At 36.1% G+C, this 22,330-nt stretch overlaps 1 protein-coding gene across 1 annotated transcript in view; it reads left to right on the forward strand.

Annotated features, from left to right (window-relative positions):
* The window catches only part of LOC127160688 (NACHT, LRR and PYD domains-containing protein 12-like), a 45,797-nt gene extending 24,561 nt beyond the window's left edge, over nucleotides 1–21,236 (forward strand). The window contains 4 exon segments of the mRNA XM_051103341.1: nucleotides 72–239; nucleotides 9,447–9,617; nucleotides 15,667–15,840; nucleotides 21,047–21,236. Of these exon segments, the coding sequence (XP_050959298.1) occupies nucleotides 72–239; nucleotides 9,447–9,617; nucleotides 15,667–15,840; nucleotides 21,047–21,221 (688 nt within the window). The 3' untranslated portion in view covers nucleotides 21,222–21,236.
* Nucleotides 21,237–22,330: the final 1,094 nt, after the last annotated feature.

Genomic DNA, 22,330 nt, shown 5'->3' on the forward strand with positions numbered 1-22,330 from the left:
AAATAAATGTATTAATTGTATTTAGCAAATGTATTCAATCTAATTATTTTGTAATCTTATTTCCCTCATAGGCTAAATGATTGTGGCTTAACAGACAAAAGCTGTTCAGCTCTGGCTACAGTTCTTGGATCAGATACCAGTCTGAAAGAGCTGAACATGAGCAATAATAATCTGCAGGATTCAGGAGTGAAGCTTTGCCATGGACTGGAAAATATGAAGTGTCATTTGGAGATACTGAGGTAAGTTGTGACAATAGACCAAAATTGAGCTCAACAAAAAATATAAGGTGAAAACTAGACTTAGAAAATGAACAAGTCAGGTTTTTTTAATTCAGTTAAAATCAGTTCAATGTTGATTGAGTTTGATTCAGTAAATATGTAAAGTCCATCAATTTAAGAGTGAGTTTAATTCATTTATAAAGCAGCTGTGGAGTAAACAGTGATGTCATCATCAGCTCAGTTCAGTTCAGTTCTTGTCCAATAATTTCAATTTTAGTATTTTCAAAGTTTTAATTGTCTTTCCTTGTCCTCTACAAATTATTTTCCTAATTATAATTGTTCATTATGAAATACTCTTTAACATGTTGTTTATTTGGCTTAATGCTCTACATCTACAGTACATCTACAAAAAACCTGGAATGGAGTTACATGCTATATGTGGGACAAATAAAACTATTTTAAAATACTAAAATCTACCTTGAAGGTATTAATATATACTGTTTAGGGGTAGGTAAAGTACAAAAATGTACCTTTTCACTTTTGTACCTTAGGGTACCGCCCCAGCGACAGAACTGTACCTTTTTTTCTGAGAGTGTAGTTAGACGTGGACCAGCTGATAATCCGCTGATGCAAGTTTAAATGACGTGACCTGCCAGTAGTGTTGTCACGGTACCAAAATTTCAGTATTCGGTACCAATACCAGTGAAAATCCACAGTTCTCGGTACCAATTTCGGTACCAAATCCAAACACAAAAACATGAATTGAACAACACACTGTTTTTATTAATAACAAACAAAAATAAAACATAAAGCTTGGCTTGGAAGCTGGTATTTTGGGTTGAGGTGATGAAGCATTTGCTGGAATCCCCATTTTTCACTGTATAAACTGGCACTTGAATCCATACATGTGAATTCAGCAACAGCTCGGTTCAGTTTTTTTTGCCACAGGTGAGTTTTTGTCGTACTTCTGCTGCTGAAAAGCATCTGGAACCGTTGTCTGCTTAGGAGTTTGCTTTGGTGGTTCGTGGTCTTCTTCAGCCTGCAGCTGTAAAAGGAAAATATAGAGTCTGACCAAATGCAACATTAGATTGACACCAGCTAAATGGAACTTTATATATAATATAACTTTTCAGTAAATAACAAACCTCAGCTTTTATAATAAATTTAGATAAGATTACTTATATTAATGTTACACAGATGGAAACTGTAGTATTAAAAACACTTTACAAAAGGATTCCATGCCCCCAGATGGTTAATAAACAAGTTGTCAGCCACCCTGCAATTATTGGTTCTTAATTTCAAAATGTATTAATAATTTATTTTAAAAGCAACTCAAGATCTGTCAAAATAGCCAGACTCAATGTGTAGTTTAGAGAGCTTCATTGATTATAACAGAACTTGTGAGATTGTGATGAACTGAGATGAGTGAGGCTTTTACGTGATAATAAAGTGAGCGAGGTTTGCGCACTTTTTTTTAGGCTATAATACGTTCAGAATTTGTATGAGACGTTCGTTTTATACGGTGTAATGTTTCGGTATGATCTCTCCATATTTATACTGGATTTGTTCTCCGCCCTTTTCCCAAAACAGCTTATACTACTGTTTCAGCTAATAAAATAGTTCAGTTTTGTATGCACTGGCAAAGTGATTATATTTCATTAATTACAAGTTAATTTAAATGTTTTGAAGCAGTTTTTTGTTTGTTAAATATTATTGTTGTTAAAAAATATAAGTTTTTGTTTTTTAAAGTAACAACAAAGCGGCCAGCGGAAGACTGATAATAATCGGTTTGATTTAATTTGCCTTCTCAAATCATCACGACTTGCCTAAAATAAAATATCTATAGATATAAAACAGTTCAAGTATAAAACAATTTTAGTTTAAACGTTAAACCTAGATAAATGTGTGCTATTAGGCACATATCCAATCATTTGTTGGAGAGTGGAAGCTAAAGCCGCTTTGCAGGACATGGAGGCGCCAGCGCGATCACTTGCATTTTTTTCAGTAGAAACCATTTTAAATATTCCTTCAATTTTGTTGATAAAAGTCAGAATAATACTCATCATAATCATTCCAAACTGTAAACGGCCTACTTTTATTTGTGTGCACTCACAATATCAACAAACGTTGCAAACAGTGCTTCTAAAGAAAACAAACATGATGCGCTTTCTGTCGTCTCAACAGGAGCGTTTCACAAAAATGAACCGAAACTCAGCGAATACATACATCACAAACATCTATCATAGAAATACATATATATCTATAGAAAATTTTTAATTATATCTTAACGAAATACAGCAAATCAAAAACAAAAACTATTTCATTATGTGATCTGTAAAGATGCACTTCTCTCTAAAGGCGCATCCAAAGAGGAGATGGAGAGTCAGGATCAGTAACTTCATCCTTGCAACACTGACTCAGAAAACACTAGTTTATTAATGAATAATTAAAAAATCTCCTTACTATTTCCCCCCGACACATTCATGGTAATAAGTTTTGCCGGTGCTTTGCGGCAAGCTTTAGCCTGTTACGTGCGCTTGAATATGGAACTGTTCCAGCTTGCGCCGAGGGCGCGATCACTGCTGCTACAGATGGAGACACTAAACGCCTTCCGAGCCGCTCTGAAAGTAAAAAGCAAAAGTGAAGTAATGGACGGTAAAGTTCAGGAATGAATAGTATGCGATTTATGACAAAATAGTCCCGCAATTGATCGTTCATTTTTTCTTAACGTGTTTCACCTTTAGTAACAACGAATCAAAACAGATACATTTAAAGTGACACGGAAAAAGACACAAAAATTAGAAAAGCAGCGTGCACATTTGGTTAAAAATAACATTTGGCTGTCAACTGACACATAAAACTGGAAGCATCACCAGATTCAAGAGTCAAAAGCTCGTCCACACTTTAGTAAACGTCGGTAACCTCTATGTAATTCTTGACTGCGCTTCATTACTGCGCCCCCATTTCTTTTCTTGGTGTCAGTCTTTGAGGTGTTTTATTAAGTTCTTTTCAAGCGAATTCAGAGCAGCTACATCAGCAGCACCACCGGTCGCCATGTCTCTGTGATTTTATGAAGAAGACGCAACTGCGCAGTGCGCACTTTTCGGATAGTGCAGCAAGAACCGGGTGCTTGGTACAACCAATACTTAATAAAACCTGGTACATTTAATTTTTTTTTAGTAATGACTTGGTACTGAAGTACCGGGTCTTTTGACAACACTACCTGCCAGAAATACTACACTTGTTTACTGCATTGTTTTTGGATCATTTTAAAAAAAATATCAAACATGTTTTTGAAAGTCTGTTTTGCTGCTGTTTTTTAAATAACCACATCATCTGCATCTCTTGTAGTGCTTTACATCTTTAGTGGCATAGAGAAGCAACACACATGGAGCAGAAATGGCTTTAATGAAGCATGTTTGGCTCTAGATGAAAAAATATTAGCTGATCAGAGAGGGGGCCTGATGCAGTTTTACTGAGGGTGAACTCTTCAGTCACTTTTGTCCAAAATATTATAAATTTAAAAATTGTAGCTTCATTGGAATGGTACAAAACTTGGTAACTTTTATAGCATTTATGGCACACCAAAAAATGATGGCATGAATCAAAAAGTGGTTGTAAAAAAAAATGAATAAATAAATGACAAATAGTCACACGTGTAGTCCTCATGGATAAAAATGACCACCATCAAAAATTTTAAAAATAGAAAAAATGTACAATGTAACAATTAATGTTAGTAGTTAATCAAATGTCCTCTTAAATGTTTGCAGTAAATGTCAACAGATAATCAGCTAGTGATTTTGATGTATTTTGATGTATGATTCCAGCCTTTCTGCAGTACCAGTAGTACCAAATACTGGGTCAATGTGGTACCCGCTGATAGGCAGCTGCTTTCAAACATTCCTGTGCATATTTTTTTGTGAGCACTCTGTAAAGAGCATTGTGTTTTTACAAGTTTTACAGCATTGTAGCCAATGTTGAGAACCTGATCACAATGGTTAAGGTGTGCTTTTCCTTGAAACCATGGATCTAGCACTTTCAAATGTATAATTCATTGTAATTAAAGCTATAGATTAACTAATATATTTATTATGTGTGTTTAGCAGAGGTGGGACCAAGTCATTGATCAAGTCTTTGCATTCAAGTCTTGAGTCAAGTTAATTCATTGCAAGTCATTAGTGCTGTTTGGCCAAATTAGTTTGTCTGTACTAATTACTACAGTAAATTCAAAAATAGTCTATATGTCACATCTACACCCGGCTCACCACGCAGTTCACCGCTACACGATCACCATCACCGGAATACTGAACACCTGTGCACCCAATCATCACCAGCTGGTCCTCACCTGTCCCTACTTATAAGTCAAACAAAGTGAAGTCTCAAGTTCGAGTCCTTGATCATCTTCAAGTTTGCTGCACTCGTCTGTCTGCCAGCCTGCCGTCATCTGCAAGTCTCAGCCTTCAGTGCTGTTTAAAAGGACTATTATCAGCTAAGCGTTGTTTATGTTTTGCCTTCATCTCAGTACCTAAGTGGCTATCTTACCTGAGTTGTTATTTGCCTCTGTTGTATGCATTGCCTGAAATTAAAAAATCTGTGAATTCTCTCTCTCTCTCTCGTGGTTCTTCAAACGTGACACTATAGTAAGCCTAATTTTAAATATATAATTATTAGTGGCATTTTATTGAGAAAAAAAAAAAATGTTTTTGAAGAAATATAGACCTAAGTGAATGAATAATTTATTTTAAGTCTCATTTAAGTTTCATTTATTAATGATTCAGTGATTTTAATGAATCAACTGAGTCAAATATTTAATAACTTGTTAATACGTGCTAAATGTACATGCGCTGATTTATCGCCACCTACTGACGTAGATCTACAGAAATAAACATTTATTTTTTTAATTGACATGATTGACGGGTATTATTTAGAATATTTACAAAACATTTATGCAACATTTATAAGTCCTAAACTGATACGTTGATACAGAATGTTAATTACTGGGCAAAGAGATACATAAAATGAAGCAGAAAAGTAAATATATAAGAATAGTTATAATGTATATAAACAGTGTTGGGCAAGTTACTTTCAAAATGTAATGCATTATATATTACTAATTACTGTCTTTTGAAAGTAATTAGTTACATTACAATATTACTGTCTCTGAACTGAACTAATGCGTTACACTATTTTTAAGTTACTTTTGAGTTACTTTCACCAAAGTATGACTAGGCTTTATAAAATACCAAAATTTAGTTTATTGCTGCTCATTATACATCCAGTGGAGGGTAATGAGGTAGGTCAATATAGCATAACATTATAAAATCATATTTATATAGGCTACCAGTATGTAAGTCTACATTAACGTTACTTGTAGTTTAGGGTAAACACAGATAAGCACAAAATTATTACATTTATAAATAATGCCGGTAAATAAAGCGAAATGTTATAATGTGCAAACAATAAGCACAATACTTAGCCTATAAACTAGTTTGAACGGTTTTTGGAACAAAACAAGAAAGAAATATATAAGTTGCTAAACAAGCCTACATAAACGCACGGAGCCTACCTGTGTCATTCGGCATGAATCCAAATAAATGTGTCCATATTTGCGATGTATTTGAATGCTAAACTATTATTTACGAGTAAACCAAGCTTTGTACTTAACGCGCTTAAAAACATCCTCACGTGAGTAAATATGTGTTTGGCCCGACCTCAGGCTAAACGGCACGGATTGTACTACGCAGTATGCAATTTAATTAATCAGGGTATATGTTTGGTTGACTGTATTTTATTCTGATAATGAACGGGCTGCAACGTTTCCAATGCTGTATGTGTCATGATCTGGGCTGTGGGGCTTCCCTTAGCCACCTGAGGTCGCTGTTTTCCCTTCCTTGCACTGCACTTCCCTGATTGTACACCTGTCTGGTCATTGGCACTCATCAAAGCTCTCACCTGTTCACAATTATCTGGTCTATAAGAACTCTCATTTCCCACTACTCATTCTGGCTGCATTGTCTTCGTGTGTGTTCCTCCGTTTTGATCATGCTTTAGATTGTGTTTCTGTTCTGTTCATTTTATTTTGATCTTTGATTCTAGTCGTGTTGTGCCGTGTTGGCCTTTTGGTTTATGTTTATTTGTGTTTTGTTTAATTAAAATTTCCTTCCCTGCATTTTGGACCCTGACCTCATCTCTCAGTACATCGAACGTGACAGTATGTGTGTGTGAGAGGCGCCGGCGGGATCAAACAGCAGAAACAAACAACAAAAAATCATTTTTGGTCATACAAATCATTCGAAACTGCAGTGTGTTTACTTTCATTTCTGTCATCTCGTTTTTCTTTCCGTGAACTTTCGTAGAGAGCCGCGCAACACAAACCAACCTCAGCAGCATGTCACTCAGTCTTTACCTTTCGTTTTGTCAATCTGTTAATTAGGCTATTTAAGTTAAATATATTGCGCATATTCATTCATTTGATATATAGACTATAATTTGATAAAAAAACAGATTTTGTTATTTTTAGTTTAACTTATTTTTTTGTTGCTTGTTTATGGTCGTCTGCTGCATTCTTTCTCTTCTCCAACCCCGCAGCTCTCTCTCTCTCTCCGTTAGCTTAGTGTTAGTGGCACCAGTCCAGGTGTTTCCAGGAGTTGTTTGTGCTATTTCTCCTTGTTGAGAGTTTGGTGTCGCACATAGCTTATACCTGATTATGCATTCTTATTCTTTTCTCTGATGAAATGAATAAAACGGGAGTGTGTCCATCTCACACAGTCCGTCTCGCAGTCATCTAACCACCGAATTACAGCAACAGAAAAAAGACAAACTATTTTACACGCTGCATTTTTTTCTCTGTTGCTGTTTTGCGGTGTTGGTAAATTCACCACTTATTTTTTGAGTTAAAATATGTTGTTGTTACTCAGATTGTAACAAGTAATATTATTACCCAAATTTGATTAGTAATGCGTTATATTACTGCGTTACAGCAAAAAGTAATATACTACTGTAATATTATTACTTTTGTAATGCGTTACTCCCAACACTGTATGTAAATGTTAAAAAAATCAGTGAATGGATTTAAAAGATGGATTGGATGTGTTTTCTTATAGTTCTATATTATTTTATGTTCTTATATAGGCTATTCCCTCAACAAATATTGATGATAACAAATTATTCAAATTTCATGCTGTCACAGAGACGTGTGCAATAATAGTCATAATCTATTTTAGTCTTTGTTATTCTTCATTCAAAATAAAATGTTAATATTGTAATAATTCTAGGGGTTGAGTTAATATGTCGACTTTGCCACAATTAGCCACGAACGTCTGGCACCACACCGTTCAGGGTTAAAGAGATGAGGCATGCAAAATTATTCACGGTAAAACTGTAGCTATTCAGACAAATATGTGTAAGTAAGTGTATTTTCTGTTTTAACCCTCTGGGGTCTGAAACATCTATTCATGAACAGAGTATGTGACAGTAGTTTTGTCTAAACAATATTAGACTTGATCATTCAGTGTTACAGTGTAAACATATTACTTTTATATCGCATCATTTTTATTTTATAGAACATTGAGAACATCCTGGCGTCATGAAGCATTTCGATGCAATGAAATGAAACATACTTTATAACGTTTCACTTGATTGCACGTAGTCAGGAATTATAGTTTGGAAAAAAACTAACTACTATAATGTGTACATGTTATATCACAGTAACACAACAACTAACGTAAGTAGGCTAATGAAAGAAAGACTTACTGTGCATAGCATCACGTTCTTCCTCTGAGGGAAATATAAAGCGTGTCTTCTTCCAGTAACAAGATGCAAGTAGCCAAGCTTTGTTTACGTTGGGGTGGGAGGTACGGCGTGTGCGCCTCGACGTGGCTGATTATAATGACAAATTGAAAGTCTGACGAGAAAGACTGGACATGGGGTTGGTTTCATACAGATTACTTTAACACATGATATTTGTTAAGACTTACTTCATTTAAAAGTAGAAATGTAATGCTTTCTATAGATATATCTCTCATGTCTCTGTATTGAGTATTCACTGAGTTTTAGTTCATTTTAGTGACGCATTTCTTAATGACGATCACAGAGAACAACGCAGCAGACTGCATACCCTGTTTGTTTTCAATCAATCAATCATGTTTATTTATGCAGCACTTTTTAACAAAACAGGTTGTGTCAAAGCAACTTTACAGTATTAAATAGGACAATAGTGCATCAATAATGCAAAAGTTCCAATAAAGCAAAAGATTGCAGAGGACTCATCTGGTTCCGTGGTCTTGCGCTGACATTCAGGGCTAAGTTATTGATGATCCGTCTCTGGGGCTCATCTAGGTGCTGATCCACCATCTAGGTGCTGATCCACCATCTGGGCTGGGTACGGACTGGATCTGGGGACTGCAGTGACCATCTGATCTGGATACAGACTGGATCTGGTGGCTACGGTGACCTCGGAATAAGAAAGAAACAGACTAATATTAGCGTAGATGCCATTCTTCTTACGATGCAACAAGTACATCAGGTGTTATGGGAAGTGTTCCCGGTTCCGGTTGACCTAATTAATGCAGCCTAACAATCCTTTACAACTTCAATTTAAACTGTCAGAGTGTGTCTGCTTCCTGAACAGTGCTAGGTAGATTGAAAGTGAGTGGCTGATAAACAGGAAGAATTGAGTGACCTCAATATGTAGGCTACATACAAACTTTTGACGTGCAAAAAAAAAAATTATGTTCGAAAGGTTTAGCCTATTATTAGGTTACTGCTGTTTCAATATACATCAGTGTTTATTCTTCATCTTCTTCTTATTATTGTAAGTGGTTTATAGTGATTATGTGCATTTTAAATGTCTAAAACATTAAATATCCTAAACATGTGGATGAAAACACTAACAAGCGCTCACTTAGTGAGTCCATCTCTGGCTCAGTGCCAAAAGCTGTGCTAATCATGCCAGTGTGATCATACGCTTTAGTAACCAGCCTATACTGATCAGAACAGTTTTTTTTTTTTTTTTTTTTAATCAAATAGAAGGCAGGCCATGATGACAGGGCTCAAGTCCAAGTCAAGTCTCGAGTCATTGTTTTAAGTCGAGTCGCAAGTCTTTTATTATGTCAAGTCAAGTCACAAGTCCTCAAATTTTGGACTCGAGTAATGTGACTCGAGTCTACAGCTCTGGTATTTAGCAAATTGATTCAATCTAATTATTCTGTAATCTCATTTCCCTCATAGGCTAAATGATTGTGGCTTAACAGACAAAAGCTGTTCAGCTCTGGCTACAGTTCTTGGATCAGATACCAGTCTGAAAGAGCTGAACATGAGCAATAATAATCTGCAGGATTCAGGAGTGAAGCTACTTTGCCATGGACTGGAAAATATGAAGTGTCGTTTGGAGATACTGAGGTAAGTTGTGTGACAACAGACAAAATTGAGCTCAACAAAAACATAAGGTGAAAATTAGACTTAGATAATGAACATGTCTGTATGTTGTGCTTTTATATTTATGCCTGCATAGTTTTTTTTTTCTGATTTGGTCTGTCATTGACACTGTCCTAAGCCAACGCATTGTGCTATACCGTTGTATTTGGTTATGTTCAAGGTAGGGATAACTTGACATACATTTGATGGTTCATTTGTATCTGTGATGAAGCATATCTGTTTGTATATATAATTGGATATCAAAAGCTAAGACAAGATGTTTTCAGGCTATTATTATTTTTAAGTTTTTGCATTACATTTACTGATAAAATATACTGTATGGGAGTTCAGGGTTTTCGTCTTGAAGTCTGGACCATTTTTATATTTTGCTTAAAATAAGTATCTTCTAAAACTAACAAACAACATGCATAATGAAAATGCTCAGTATGATGAACAGAAAAATGTTAACTAGTGGAGTCAAGACATGTTTGTTATATATCACTTTATATGATACAGATAATTTCATTTCATTTCATTTTCATTTTTATTTTGAACAAAACATAATTTAAAACAAACAAAATCAAAACAAATACACATACATATGTGTGTTGCCGTGCCAACAAAAAACATCCCAAAAACTTCATACATTACAGAAAAATGTTCGAAAAGGAGTGGGATGAAGCTAAAGCTTATTTTCCCACCCCCTATACAATTCCAAAATATTCCCTTATGTCTTTTATTTATACCAATATCTTTGTAAGAGAACAATTCCACAAAAAACTAAACACCAACCAAATACTTTCTTCCCAAAACAACCAATCACCCATTCTCATACAATCCACCTTTTAACCCCCACAACCCTCACAATCACCTGTATATATCCACATATCCTTTAAGTAAAATGGCTTTATACCATGTCTTAAACTGTTTAATATTTATACATTGCTTTAACACATGCTCCAAACCATTCCACAGCTGCACCCCACAGACAGAGATACACATACTTTTTAAAGTTGTTCTTATTTTAACATTTTTAAAGTTTAACTCTTCCCTCAAATTATACCCACCCTGCCTTTCCAAGAACATTTTTTGTAAGTTTCCCGGAAGTAACATATTTCTTGCTTTGAACATAACGTGTGCAGTTTTAAATTTAACCAAATCAATAAACTTCAGTATATCTGACTTTAAAAATAATACATTTGTCTGTTCCAGATATCCCACATTATTAATAATTCTGATTGCTCTCTTTTGTAATATACATATCGATTGTAAATTGCTTTTGTAGGTATTTCCCCAGATCTCTACACAAGAACTCAAATACGGTAATATAAATGTATTATACAAAATATGCATTGATCTATTGTCCAAAATATATCTTGCTTTATTCAAAATAGCTATAGTCTTAGCCAATTTTGCTTTAACATACTTTATTTGAGGTTTCCAACATAACTTATAATCTAAAATTACACCAAGAAATTTATTTTCATATACTCTTTCTATATTTTTATTATCAATTTTCAATTCAATTTGAGGATTTGTTTTATATCTTCCAAATAACATAATCTTAGTTTTACTTATATTTAATAACAATTTATTTACATCAAACCAATGTTTTAATTTATTCATTTCAATTGTCATCACCTTCAAAAGCTGTTGTAAATTATCACCAGAACAAAAAATATTTGTATCATCTGCAAATAAAATAAATTTTATAATATAAATTTTTATATTTGATACTCTGATCAAATATCATTAATATACATTATTAAACAGTTTTGGCTAAACTCTGCTGTTTCAATGAGGATACACATATCATTAATATACATTATAAACAGTTTTGGACCTAAAACTGATCCTTGAGGTACACCACAAGTTATGTTCATATATACAGATTTATGTTCACCAATTTCTACAAACTGTTTCCTGTTTGTCAGATAACTACTCACCCAGTCCAAACCCACCCCTCTAATACCATATCTCTCTAGTTTTTGTAATAAAATATTGTGATTTATGGTATCAAAAGCTTTCTTTAAATCTATGAAAATTCCTACTACATGTTTCTTTTTATCTATACCATTTGTAATTTCCTCAATTAATTCCATTAGTGCTAAAGTTGTTGATCTATTTGTCCGAAATCCATATTGACTATCAACTAGAAGATTATGTGTTTCAATAAAATTATCAAGTCTTTCTATAAAAAGTTTTTCAAGAACTTTGGAGAACTGGGGGAGTATAGAAACAGGTCTATAATTTGTAAAGTAATGTCTATCCCCATTTTTATATAATGGTGTTATTTTTGCAACTTTCATTTTATTTGGAAATTTACCAGATTGAAAAGACAAATGAAGAAAGTTTAATGGATCCACAATCTCTTCAATAACTTTTTTTTTTTATTATAATCATATCAATATTATTCCAGTCAAGAGAGGATTTAATTTTACATTTTCTTACACTATCTATTATCTCCTCTCGATCCACTGCTCTAAGAAAAATAGAGCTTGAATTTCGATCCAAAAAATCATCCACCTCTTCTATTGTTTCTGAGTCATCTATTGTTTTTACCAAATCTGGTCCCACGTTTACAAAGAATTTATTGAATCCATTAACCACATCTTCCCTATTATTTATTATGCTATCATTATCAATATAATACTCTGGGTAACATATATTATTCTCGACTCCATTTCTAATGATATTATTTAATACATTCCATAAACCTTTCATATTATTTTTATTATAATCTTTTTTTTTTTATTATAGTATTCCTTCTTACATATTCTCATAATATTAATTAATTTATTTTTATACTTTTTATATTTATTCTCTGCTTCTGGAGTACGAGTGTTGATGAATTGTCTATAAAGTGTATTTTTCTTCTTACAAGCATTTAATAAACCCTTCGTAATCCATGGACTATTTCTTTGCCTTTTTGTATCAATGTATTGTTTAACAGGACATTTTTTTTCATACAATGATGTAAAAATCTTTAAGAATCCATTATATGCTTTATCAACATCATCTTCTTTGTATACTATTTTCCAATTTTGTCTAAGTAATTCCTTCTTAAATGCATTTATATTTTCTAAGGATCTTATTCTTTTATATTTGAACTTAATTTTTTCTTTAAGATTCCTAGTGCTTACAGTGGTAGACAATAAAAACAGGTAAATGATTAACAATATCACTAATAGAAGATGGTAATATATATCTCGATGAAGAGGAAATAGTGACACCTAGAGCTGCATTATTAAACTAGACTAACAGAAACAACGGCTACTGGCACGTCTATATATGTCTGAATGACGCAGTTATAAATAACTCACTACCGATCTCAATAAACACAAAATTAGAACAAACAGGCTTACTTTCAATCTTTAACACCTCAAAGTAACAGCTGCAGGAAATGACGCGAATGAACTGGCGTAAATGTCCTTTCAGCGATCAACTCAACAGATATAAACTTCAGCTGGCAACAGGTGTAACTATACTGCTCAGTGGTGTGACGTACAATGTCAGAATAAAAGCTCTGTCTTAAAGGAGCCTTTACAACAATATAGTAACCCACTTTCTATGTTATTTTCCATAATATTTGTAGATATATTGTCTATCAATGTAGCACTATGACATGTGATTCTACTTGGTCTGGCGATTGTTGGATATAAACCCATACTATACATTATATTTATAAAATCTTCTGTCCTTTTATGCAGTTTTGGATTCAGTAAATCGATATTAAAATCTCCACATATAAACACAGTCTTTTGTACTGTTTTTGTAAACATTTTTTTTCTATCCACTCGTTAAATATTTCAATATTTGAACCAGGAGTTTTATATATACAACTCACTATAATATTTTTTGTCCTTTCCATACAAATTTCAACAGTAATACATTCCAACAAATCATCAATGACTTCTGTCATGTTCTCCACCACCTTATACTTCATTCTTGTCCACATATATCATCACTCCTCCTCCACTTCTATTTTATAATTTAATTCATAACCATCAATCACAAAATCCACACCTTTCTCAGTATTAATCCAAGTCTCCGATATTGCTGTGATATTGAAATGATTCTTAAATTGTCTCAAATATTCTATAATACTCTGGAAGTTGGCATATAAATTTCTACTATTAAAGTGGATAATTGATATATTACGTTCTGATTGGAAAGTTATATTGAATTGCTCGTCTGTATAATAATGACAGCTGTTTTTAATATTCATAAATAAATTGTTTTCAGGAGTGATGTTATTTTCAATATCCTGCATTTTATACTCTGTATGTGCAAAAGTATCTAGTCCAGATGTAAACGATTGCTTATCTTCTGGACTTGACATAGTTGTAATTTATGATTCTGTTTATTTTTATTGACTACTGGGTTTACTGCATTACCTTGCTCTCATTTAACTCATTTATATTTATCCAGCTCCTCCAACTGCCTAATGACTAACACTTTGGCTTGTTCTGGCGTTCCATTCAGCTTAATAAATATTGTACAATTTGTAGTCCATGTTGATTGTATTTTCTTCTGAGGAGTCGGGCCTGTCTGGCAATGTCAGCATTTTTCTTAGTCAAGTGTTCATTCAAATACACATCCGTGCCCTTCAATCGTCTTTCCTGTTTCAACAACTCAGTTTTATGCTTCCTATTAGCAAAGCGAACAATTATGGCTGGTCTATCCGTTTTAAGTCTCCGTGGGAGTGAATGACATGCCTCAATGTTACTCCTATCCAACTCAATCCCCTTTGAGTGAAGGAATGCCGTCACCTGTTGCTCCACCGTTGTATCGTCCTGCTCGCTCGTCTCCCCTTCATTCAGCGTCGTCACCGCCCGGGCATATGAACGTGGTTTTATCTCCAAGCCGGTGACTATGATATCATTCATTCTGGTATATTCTGTTTTCCAGCAACATAATCCACTTGTCCTTCTATGTTTTGTTGCCTGGCTTTCACTTCCTCCACCAGGCTCATTATGGTCTTCTGCTGTTGTCTAACACCAGAAAGTCAACATATCAAGCCATCGCTTAATGTTCAACCTCCTCTGCCTGTGTGTGAAGCTTTTTAGGGGGCATAGCGTCTCGTTATCTTAACAGCACAAACCCCCGATTCGAATACGGCGCGTTCTCTCAACCAGCAGCTGTTATGTGTAAAAATGCTTTTTCTATGTTAAGGTTTGACTGTAGTAATAATAATGCAAAAACTGAGACTTTACATCAACTTTTCAAACAAAAAATATTTAAAATATGACAAAAAGTAGTATTTGAGAATGTCTGAATAAATATCCAAATCCATAACCTAATAAAAGTAAGCAACTGTGTAAAAACTTTAAGCCTCTCTTAAAGCATCTTTGAGATGTTGTCACAGTTCTTCTGGATTTAGTCTGTCTCAGTTTTTTCTGTTTCTTCATGTTATTTCAGACAGACTGAATGATGGTGAGATCAGATCTCTGTGTGGAGCACTGGCTGTTGTCAGACTCCTTGTGCAAATAATCTGACCGGATTATTAAAATTAATGGCAAAATGAATGTTTGGAAATGTAAACTGATATTTCCTACTGACACACTACAGCAAAAGATAGAAATAACTGACTTAAACCCTTTATTGTGAAAATACTAGTGGAAAAAGATTTTTGCACAGTACTATATGGAACAAAAATATATTACATTTATTTTACTGAAAAAAAAAATAAAATAAATTTCAGGTGTTCAGTCTCTCTTGTCCATGAAGAGCACAAGTGTACCTCACAAATGAGGAGCATCAGAAGGTTAAAGCTTGAAAGTGACTGTAAGCTGGAGATACTAAAGTGAATTGACATCTAACAATTTAAAGTTTTTTTTTTTTTTTTTTTTTTGTTTTGTTTTGTTTAAATCAATGATATTTAGATTTAATTTAGTCAGATTTTGCTTTACAGCTAAACTTTAGTTCATTTGAATAAGGAATAACATATTGTGTTTAGGGATTTACGTTGTTTAGGTCGTTTCTAGAATAACTGATTAATCATCTGAATGTAACATTTTCATTCTGGTTCTAGACTTTCAGACTGCAGTATCACTGAAGAAGGTTATAAAGCTCTGGCTTCAGCTCTGAGATCAAACCCTTCACACCTGATAGAGCTGGATCTCACAGGAAATGATCCTGGACAATCAGGAGTGAAGGAGCTCAATGATTTACTACAGGATCCAAACTGTCAACTCAAGACACTGAGGTGAGAGATGAAGAAATAATGCAAAATAAATGATAAGCATGTGAATAATTTATATTATATTATATTATATTATATTATATTTGTAATGTATTTGGTTTGACCTGTGACGACACAGGAGGTGACGCCCCTCCCATATATTGAATTGCAGTAGTATGCAACCACGGGTGATGGAAGCAATAATAAACAGCTTGTGAGCGTTCCAACATTTCCGTCTGCTGGCATCTTTACGAGCACGTATGTTAAAGAACATATGACATACAGAAACACTACAATGGCAACGAGGATATAAACGTGCAATCACCGCGATCTCAGCGCGTGCATGAAGCCTTTGGAGAAAGCCTGTCTGTGCGTGAGTGAGTGCACACAGCCATAACACAAAGCCATAGCCATGCAGTCAGTGATGAATCATGCACCCATCCAGCAGTTCGACACAGAAACGGACCCCAGTTCGTTAGGAACTCGGTGGAAAAAATGGATACAGCGTTTTGAAAACTTTCTCGTTGCTATGAACATTACCGGCGACGCTAGACAAAAAGCGCTTTTACTGCACCTCGCTGGTGAACGCGTGCATGACATCTATGACACGTTTGCAGCAGAAGAAGACGGCTATGCAGAAACAAAAACGAAATTAAACGTCTATTTTTCTCCTAAAAAGAATACGCAGTACCTTGTTTATCAATTTAGAAAAGCTGTGCAGCAACCTGGAGAAAAACTGGACACGTACCAAACTAGACTCAGAATGCTTGCAAAAGACTGCGATTTTGCTGATGTTGACTGTGAGATAAAGGCACAGTTGATACAAAGCTGTACTTCATCCAGGCTGCGTAGAAAAGCACTCAGAGAACCAGACTTGATTTTAGAGGCTCTGCTAGATCATGGCAGAACACTAGAAATTTCTGAACAACAAGCAGCAGGAATTGAACAAGCGGGTGTTGTCAATGCATTATATCACAATCATAAGCAACAAACTGAATTCAAAACCACCAGCAGACTGACACCTAACACTCAGTCAGTGTAGAACATATCCACATCAAGGTGCTTGCCCTGCTAAAGGGAAAGAATGCAAAGCGTGTGGAAAGTTAAATCACTACGCAAAAGTGTGTCGGTCCAGCACTAAGACACCCACTCAGCACGCTAAACATAATGACCATCCCCATCACAAACAACGCAACAAACTGCGAAGGGTCAAGCAAGTCGCAACAGCATGCACCAGCCAAGCACAAGATGATTCGTCGAGCAGCGAGGACGCTTATGTGTTTGTTTTGAACAGCAATACATGCCAGCAACAGCCTCAGACACAAATTGAAATAAATGGCACCAAAGTTACAGCTCTGATAGATTCGGGAGCTGCTGTAAATATTATCAGCAAAGCAGTGTTTGATAAACTCACACCCAAGCCACAGCTCAGAGCAGCGACAATTAAAATTTTTGCGTATGGCTCTGACAGTGCTCTGCCTATCATTGGTGTATTCCAGTGCAATGTTCAAGCATCACATAGCACTACGGAAACCAAGTTCTATGTTCTTCAGAACGATGGCCACACCCTCCTAAGCTATGGAACAGCACAAGAGCTTGGACTAATAAATATAACCAGTGCTGTTAATTATACAAACACAATACGCACAGTAGCTGATGAACTTGTTGAAAGCTATCCAGAACTGTTCAAAGGAATAGGCAAACTGAAAAACTTTCAAGTGAAGCTGCATATCAATCCTGACGTCCAACCTACATGTCAGCCACATAGACGAGTGCCATTTCACATTCGACAGAAAGTGGAAGCTGAGTTACAAAAGCTGGCAAATGACGACATAATAGAAGCTGTAACAGGTCCAACGCCTTGGGTTTCTCCAATTGTAACTCCACCAAAACCAAAAGATCCTGATAAAGTCAGAATATGTGTTGACATGCGCCAGGCCAATACAGCCATACAACGTGAGCGTCATTTAACACCAACTATTGATGATGTCATACAAGAGCTAAATGGTGCAAAAGTCTTCTCAAAACTTGATCTCAGGGCTGGTTACCATCAACTGGAACTTCACCCAGACAGCCGATACATTACTACATTTACGACACATCTGGGACTAAGGAGATACAAACGCCTAAACTTTGGCATATCTTCTGCAGCAGAGGTGTTCCAGAATGCCATAGCGCAAACACTGCAAGGCATAAAAGGTGTAAAAAACCTCAGTGATGATATCATTGTATACGGCGTCTCACAAAGAACACACGATGACGCTCTCCGTGCTGTTTTTCAAAGACTAAAGGACAGTGGTCTTACACTTAATCGTGAAAAGTGTGAGTTTAACAAGCACAGACTTGAGTTCTACGGATTTATCTTTTCTGCCAGTGGTATCTCTGCAGACCCCAAAAAGGTTGCAGCCATTCTACAAGCCAGTGAACCCAAAGATCCTGGGGAAATCCAAAGCTTACTCGGCATGGCGAACTACTGTGCACGGTTCATACAGGACTTTTCGACGATTAGTGCACCTCTTCGCGACCTGACTAAAAAAGGCACATCTTGGCAATGGGGCGATACGCACAAGCAAGCTCTTCAGCAGCTCAAAGATGCTTTAGCCAGTGCCACCACCACGTCCTACTTCGATCCTACAAAGGACACTGAACTCGTTGTTGATGCTAGCCCGGTTGGCCTCGGTGCTATTTTGTCTCAAATGCAAAATGGACAAAAATGCATCATTGCATACGCCAGTCGTGCACTCAGTGACGTTGAAAAACGATACTCGCAAACTGAACGCGAAGCTCTAGCTATTGTATGGAGCTGTGAACATTTTCACTTGTATCTTTACGGACATCCTTTTACTCTAGTAACTGACCATAAACCCCTAGAACTGATATGGAATAATCCAAGATCGAAGCCACCAGCTCGAATTGAAAGGTGGGGTCTCAGACTCCAGCCATACCAGTTCAGAATTGAGTACAGGAAAGGAACTGACAATCCTGCTGACTTCATGTCCAGACATCCTGTTTCCTTAGACACAAAACACAATACAAGGGCATCTAAGGTAGCAGAGGAGTACGTCAATTTCATGGCACTGCAGGCCACACCAAAAGCCATGACACTAGACGAGATAAAAACCGAGACAAAAAAAGATGCTATTCTTCAGCAGGTCTGCTCACACATCAGAAACAACTCATGGCACATAATTGCTCGTGAACCACTTTTGGCAGACACCCTAAAACACTACAAAAATGTCAGTTCTGAGCTCACAGTGTCGTCGAATGATGACCTCATACTCAGAGGTTCCAGAATAGTCATACCTTTTACTCTGGAGCAAAGAGTATTACAGCTCGCCCATGAGAGTCATCAAGGTGTCGCTAAGACCAAAAGTCTTCTGAGAGAGAAAGTGTGGTTTCCCAATATCGATCGAAGAGTCGAAGCCATGATCACAAATTGTATTGCGTGTCAGGTGAATAACCCCGTTATCCATGTTGAGCCGCTTCATATGTCTGAATTGCCAGAAGCACCATGGCACAATCTAAGCGCAGATTTCTACGGACCGTTACCATCCGGGGAGTATCTGTTGGTCGTTATAGATGACTACACGTGTTATCCTGTGGTTAAAATTCTTCACAGTACTTCAACGACCGCGGTGATACCCGTTCTTGATGAGGTTTTTTCTATGTTCGGAATTCCCAGTGTGCTTAAAACGGACAATGGCCCTCCCTTTAACAGCAGTTTGTTCACACAGTTTGCTGATTGCTTTGGATTCCACCATAGGAAGATAACCCCTTTGTGGCCACAAGCAAACGCCACGGCAGAGCGGTTCATGCGCACTCTAGGAAAAGCCATCCGAACTGCACACACTCAAGGTATCCCGTGGAAATAACAGTTAAATGTCTTCCTTTGCGAGTACAGGTCCACACTTCATTGCACTACAGGGACTTCACCTGCTGAGTTGATCTTCAACAGGAAGGTGCGTACAAAAATTCTTATAGCTACTTCAAGTACCACCAATGTAGATGACGACATCCGTGCAAAAGACAAAAGGGCAAAGGATAAAATGAAAGCCCTTTCGGACACCCGAAGACATGCCGTACACATCAACATCAAACCAGGTGACACAGTGTTGTGTCGGCAACAAAAGCGGAACAAACTAACTACGCCATACAACGCAAAGCCACTTACAGTCACCAAAGTCAAAGGTACAATGGTAACTGCAGAAGGACATGGACACTCCATTACAAGGAATTGTTCGTTCTTTAAGAGACTCAACCAGGAGACACCAGATCTTTTGTTTGAGCTCGGATTTGAAAATGAGACAGAAGAACCTGACTCATGTACAGTCCCTCAGAGATATCCTGTCAGGCATAACCGTAGGCCTCCTGCCTACCTCTCTGACTATGTTTAGGTAGACTGTGTAGAGTACTTAAAAGTTGCACAGATTGTTCAAAGCAGGTGTTCGGACTGTTTCAAAAACAAAGACTGTTCGGACTGTTTCAAAAACAAAGACTGTTCGGACTTTAAATGTAAAGTGTTCATGTTACCCAAAGATGGAGTTTCGCAGAGAATTTTCTACAAGAGTTAAAGATAATGTTTTGTTATCATAAGAAACAAATGATACTGTGTGTATTACAAGTTGCAAAGCTGTATAGTTAAAAAAAAAAAAAAGAAAAGAAGTGATGTAATGTATTTGGTTTGACCTGTGACGACACAGGAGGTGACGCCCCTCCCATATATTGAATTGCAGTAGTATGCAACCACGGGTGATGGAAGCAATAATAAACAGCTTGTGAGCGTTCCAACATTTCCGTCTGCTGGCATCTTTACGAGCACGTATGTTAAAGAACATATGACATACAGAAACACTACAATATTATATTACATTATATTATTTCACTAAGGTACATCATTTGTTGCTTCAAGGATGTTGAAAATGATCAAGCCTAAAAGATCAGATGCTGCAGCTGCTGTTGTTTTGATGATAAATATCAACACAGTTTAGTTGTGTTCAAAGTTATAGGTTAATCAGACATTTTGGGTCACTAGATGTGCTGGTATTCAGCACATTATATAACAGACCACAAACATGTATTGTGTGTCAGGAGAGGACTGGTGATAATTCAGCACACACAAATATGTCTGAACCTGAACCTGCAGTTTCTCTCATAATGAGCAGAATTACTGTTGCATCAACACAGACATCAGTTAAATAAATTGATTCCTTTTTTATCTTCTCTTCTGCAGGTTTTTGGGTCCTGCTGCAGATGAAGCCTGTCAGTATGTGACTGGAATTGTGGGTAAAAACCCGTTACTCCTGAGAGAGCTGAATCTGAGTGGACATGAACTAGGAGACACACGAGTGAATCAGATCGCTGCTCTACTGCAGGATAAACACTGTCAACTCAACTCACTGAAGTGAGTATCTTACATCATTTCACATGACTAGTAATGTTACAGTAGTATATTTTAATTCTCCTTTGAGTCTGACCCCACGTTATAAAGCTTTAAGAGCCAGGACATTTTTTAATATAGCTAATTATATTTGTCTGAAAAGAGATTCATATACATCTATGATGGCTTGAGGTGAGTAAATCTTGGGGTAATTTTCATTTTTGGGTGAACTACCCCTTTAAGTGCACAGAGGATAGAGAACATAATGTGAACACATTAGAAATAGCCAGTATCTTATTAGTGTATTTACCATTGTTTGTTTTTAATACAGCTTCCAGCCTTCTTAGAATAGATTCATACTAACTTTTGAATAGACTTCAGTTAAATTTTGTCTCTCATTTCTGCTGTGACTGCTGAATGTGATCATGTTTACTGACTACAAACTGAGGATTGAAGACCAGTTTAAAAACATTGACCACCAATGTATGTGGACAGACATCCATGCGCTCACAGACTGAAAGAAAGGGCACCTATAATGCAAAATCCACTTTTCCATGGTGTTTGGACATAAATATGTGTTTATGTGTGAGCACAACCACCCTACAATGATAAAAATCCACCCACTCCTTATTTTTTTAATCCCCATTAAAACAAATCAGTCTCATTAGTCCTGCTGTTTTGATTCTCTGAGCAGTGTGATGTCACATTGTTTAGGCTCCGCCCACGACCGATGACTGACAGTCCTGCATTACCGTAGTTTCTGCTCTCAGTGAGTTGTTTGGTTGTATTATAGATATGTATAGGTAGATGCCACATTCAATCACTCCAGATCTGTTGTCATTACGTCTGCCATCTTGGAATGTTCTGTCATCACTCACAACAATAATTAATAAGTTTCAACAACATTGTGCAGCATCTGGTTGTAAAAACCAATGAAATTTAAATTCCTGAGGAAACTGGATAAACTTTCAGAGATAAGAACATGTTGGTTTGTGTTTTTAATATGTATTAACTCAATATTACAGGTTTTTAAACTAAAGTATCTTTTAAATGTCTTGTTAGCTAACAGTTTCGTCTTGTTTTATTGTGTTTAGCAAAAGACCATAAACCCCTAGAACTGATATGGAATAATCCAAG

Source organism: Labeo rohita, unplaced genomic scaffold (genome assembly GCF_022985175.1).
Source record: "Labeo rohita strain BAU-BD-2019 unplaced genomic scaffold, IGBB_LRoh.1.0 scaffold_428, whole genome shotgun sequence".
Classification (NCBI taxonomy): domain Eukaryota; kingdom Metazoa; phylum Chordata; class Actinopteri; order Cypriniformes; family Cyprinidae; genus Labeo; species Labeo rohita.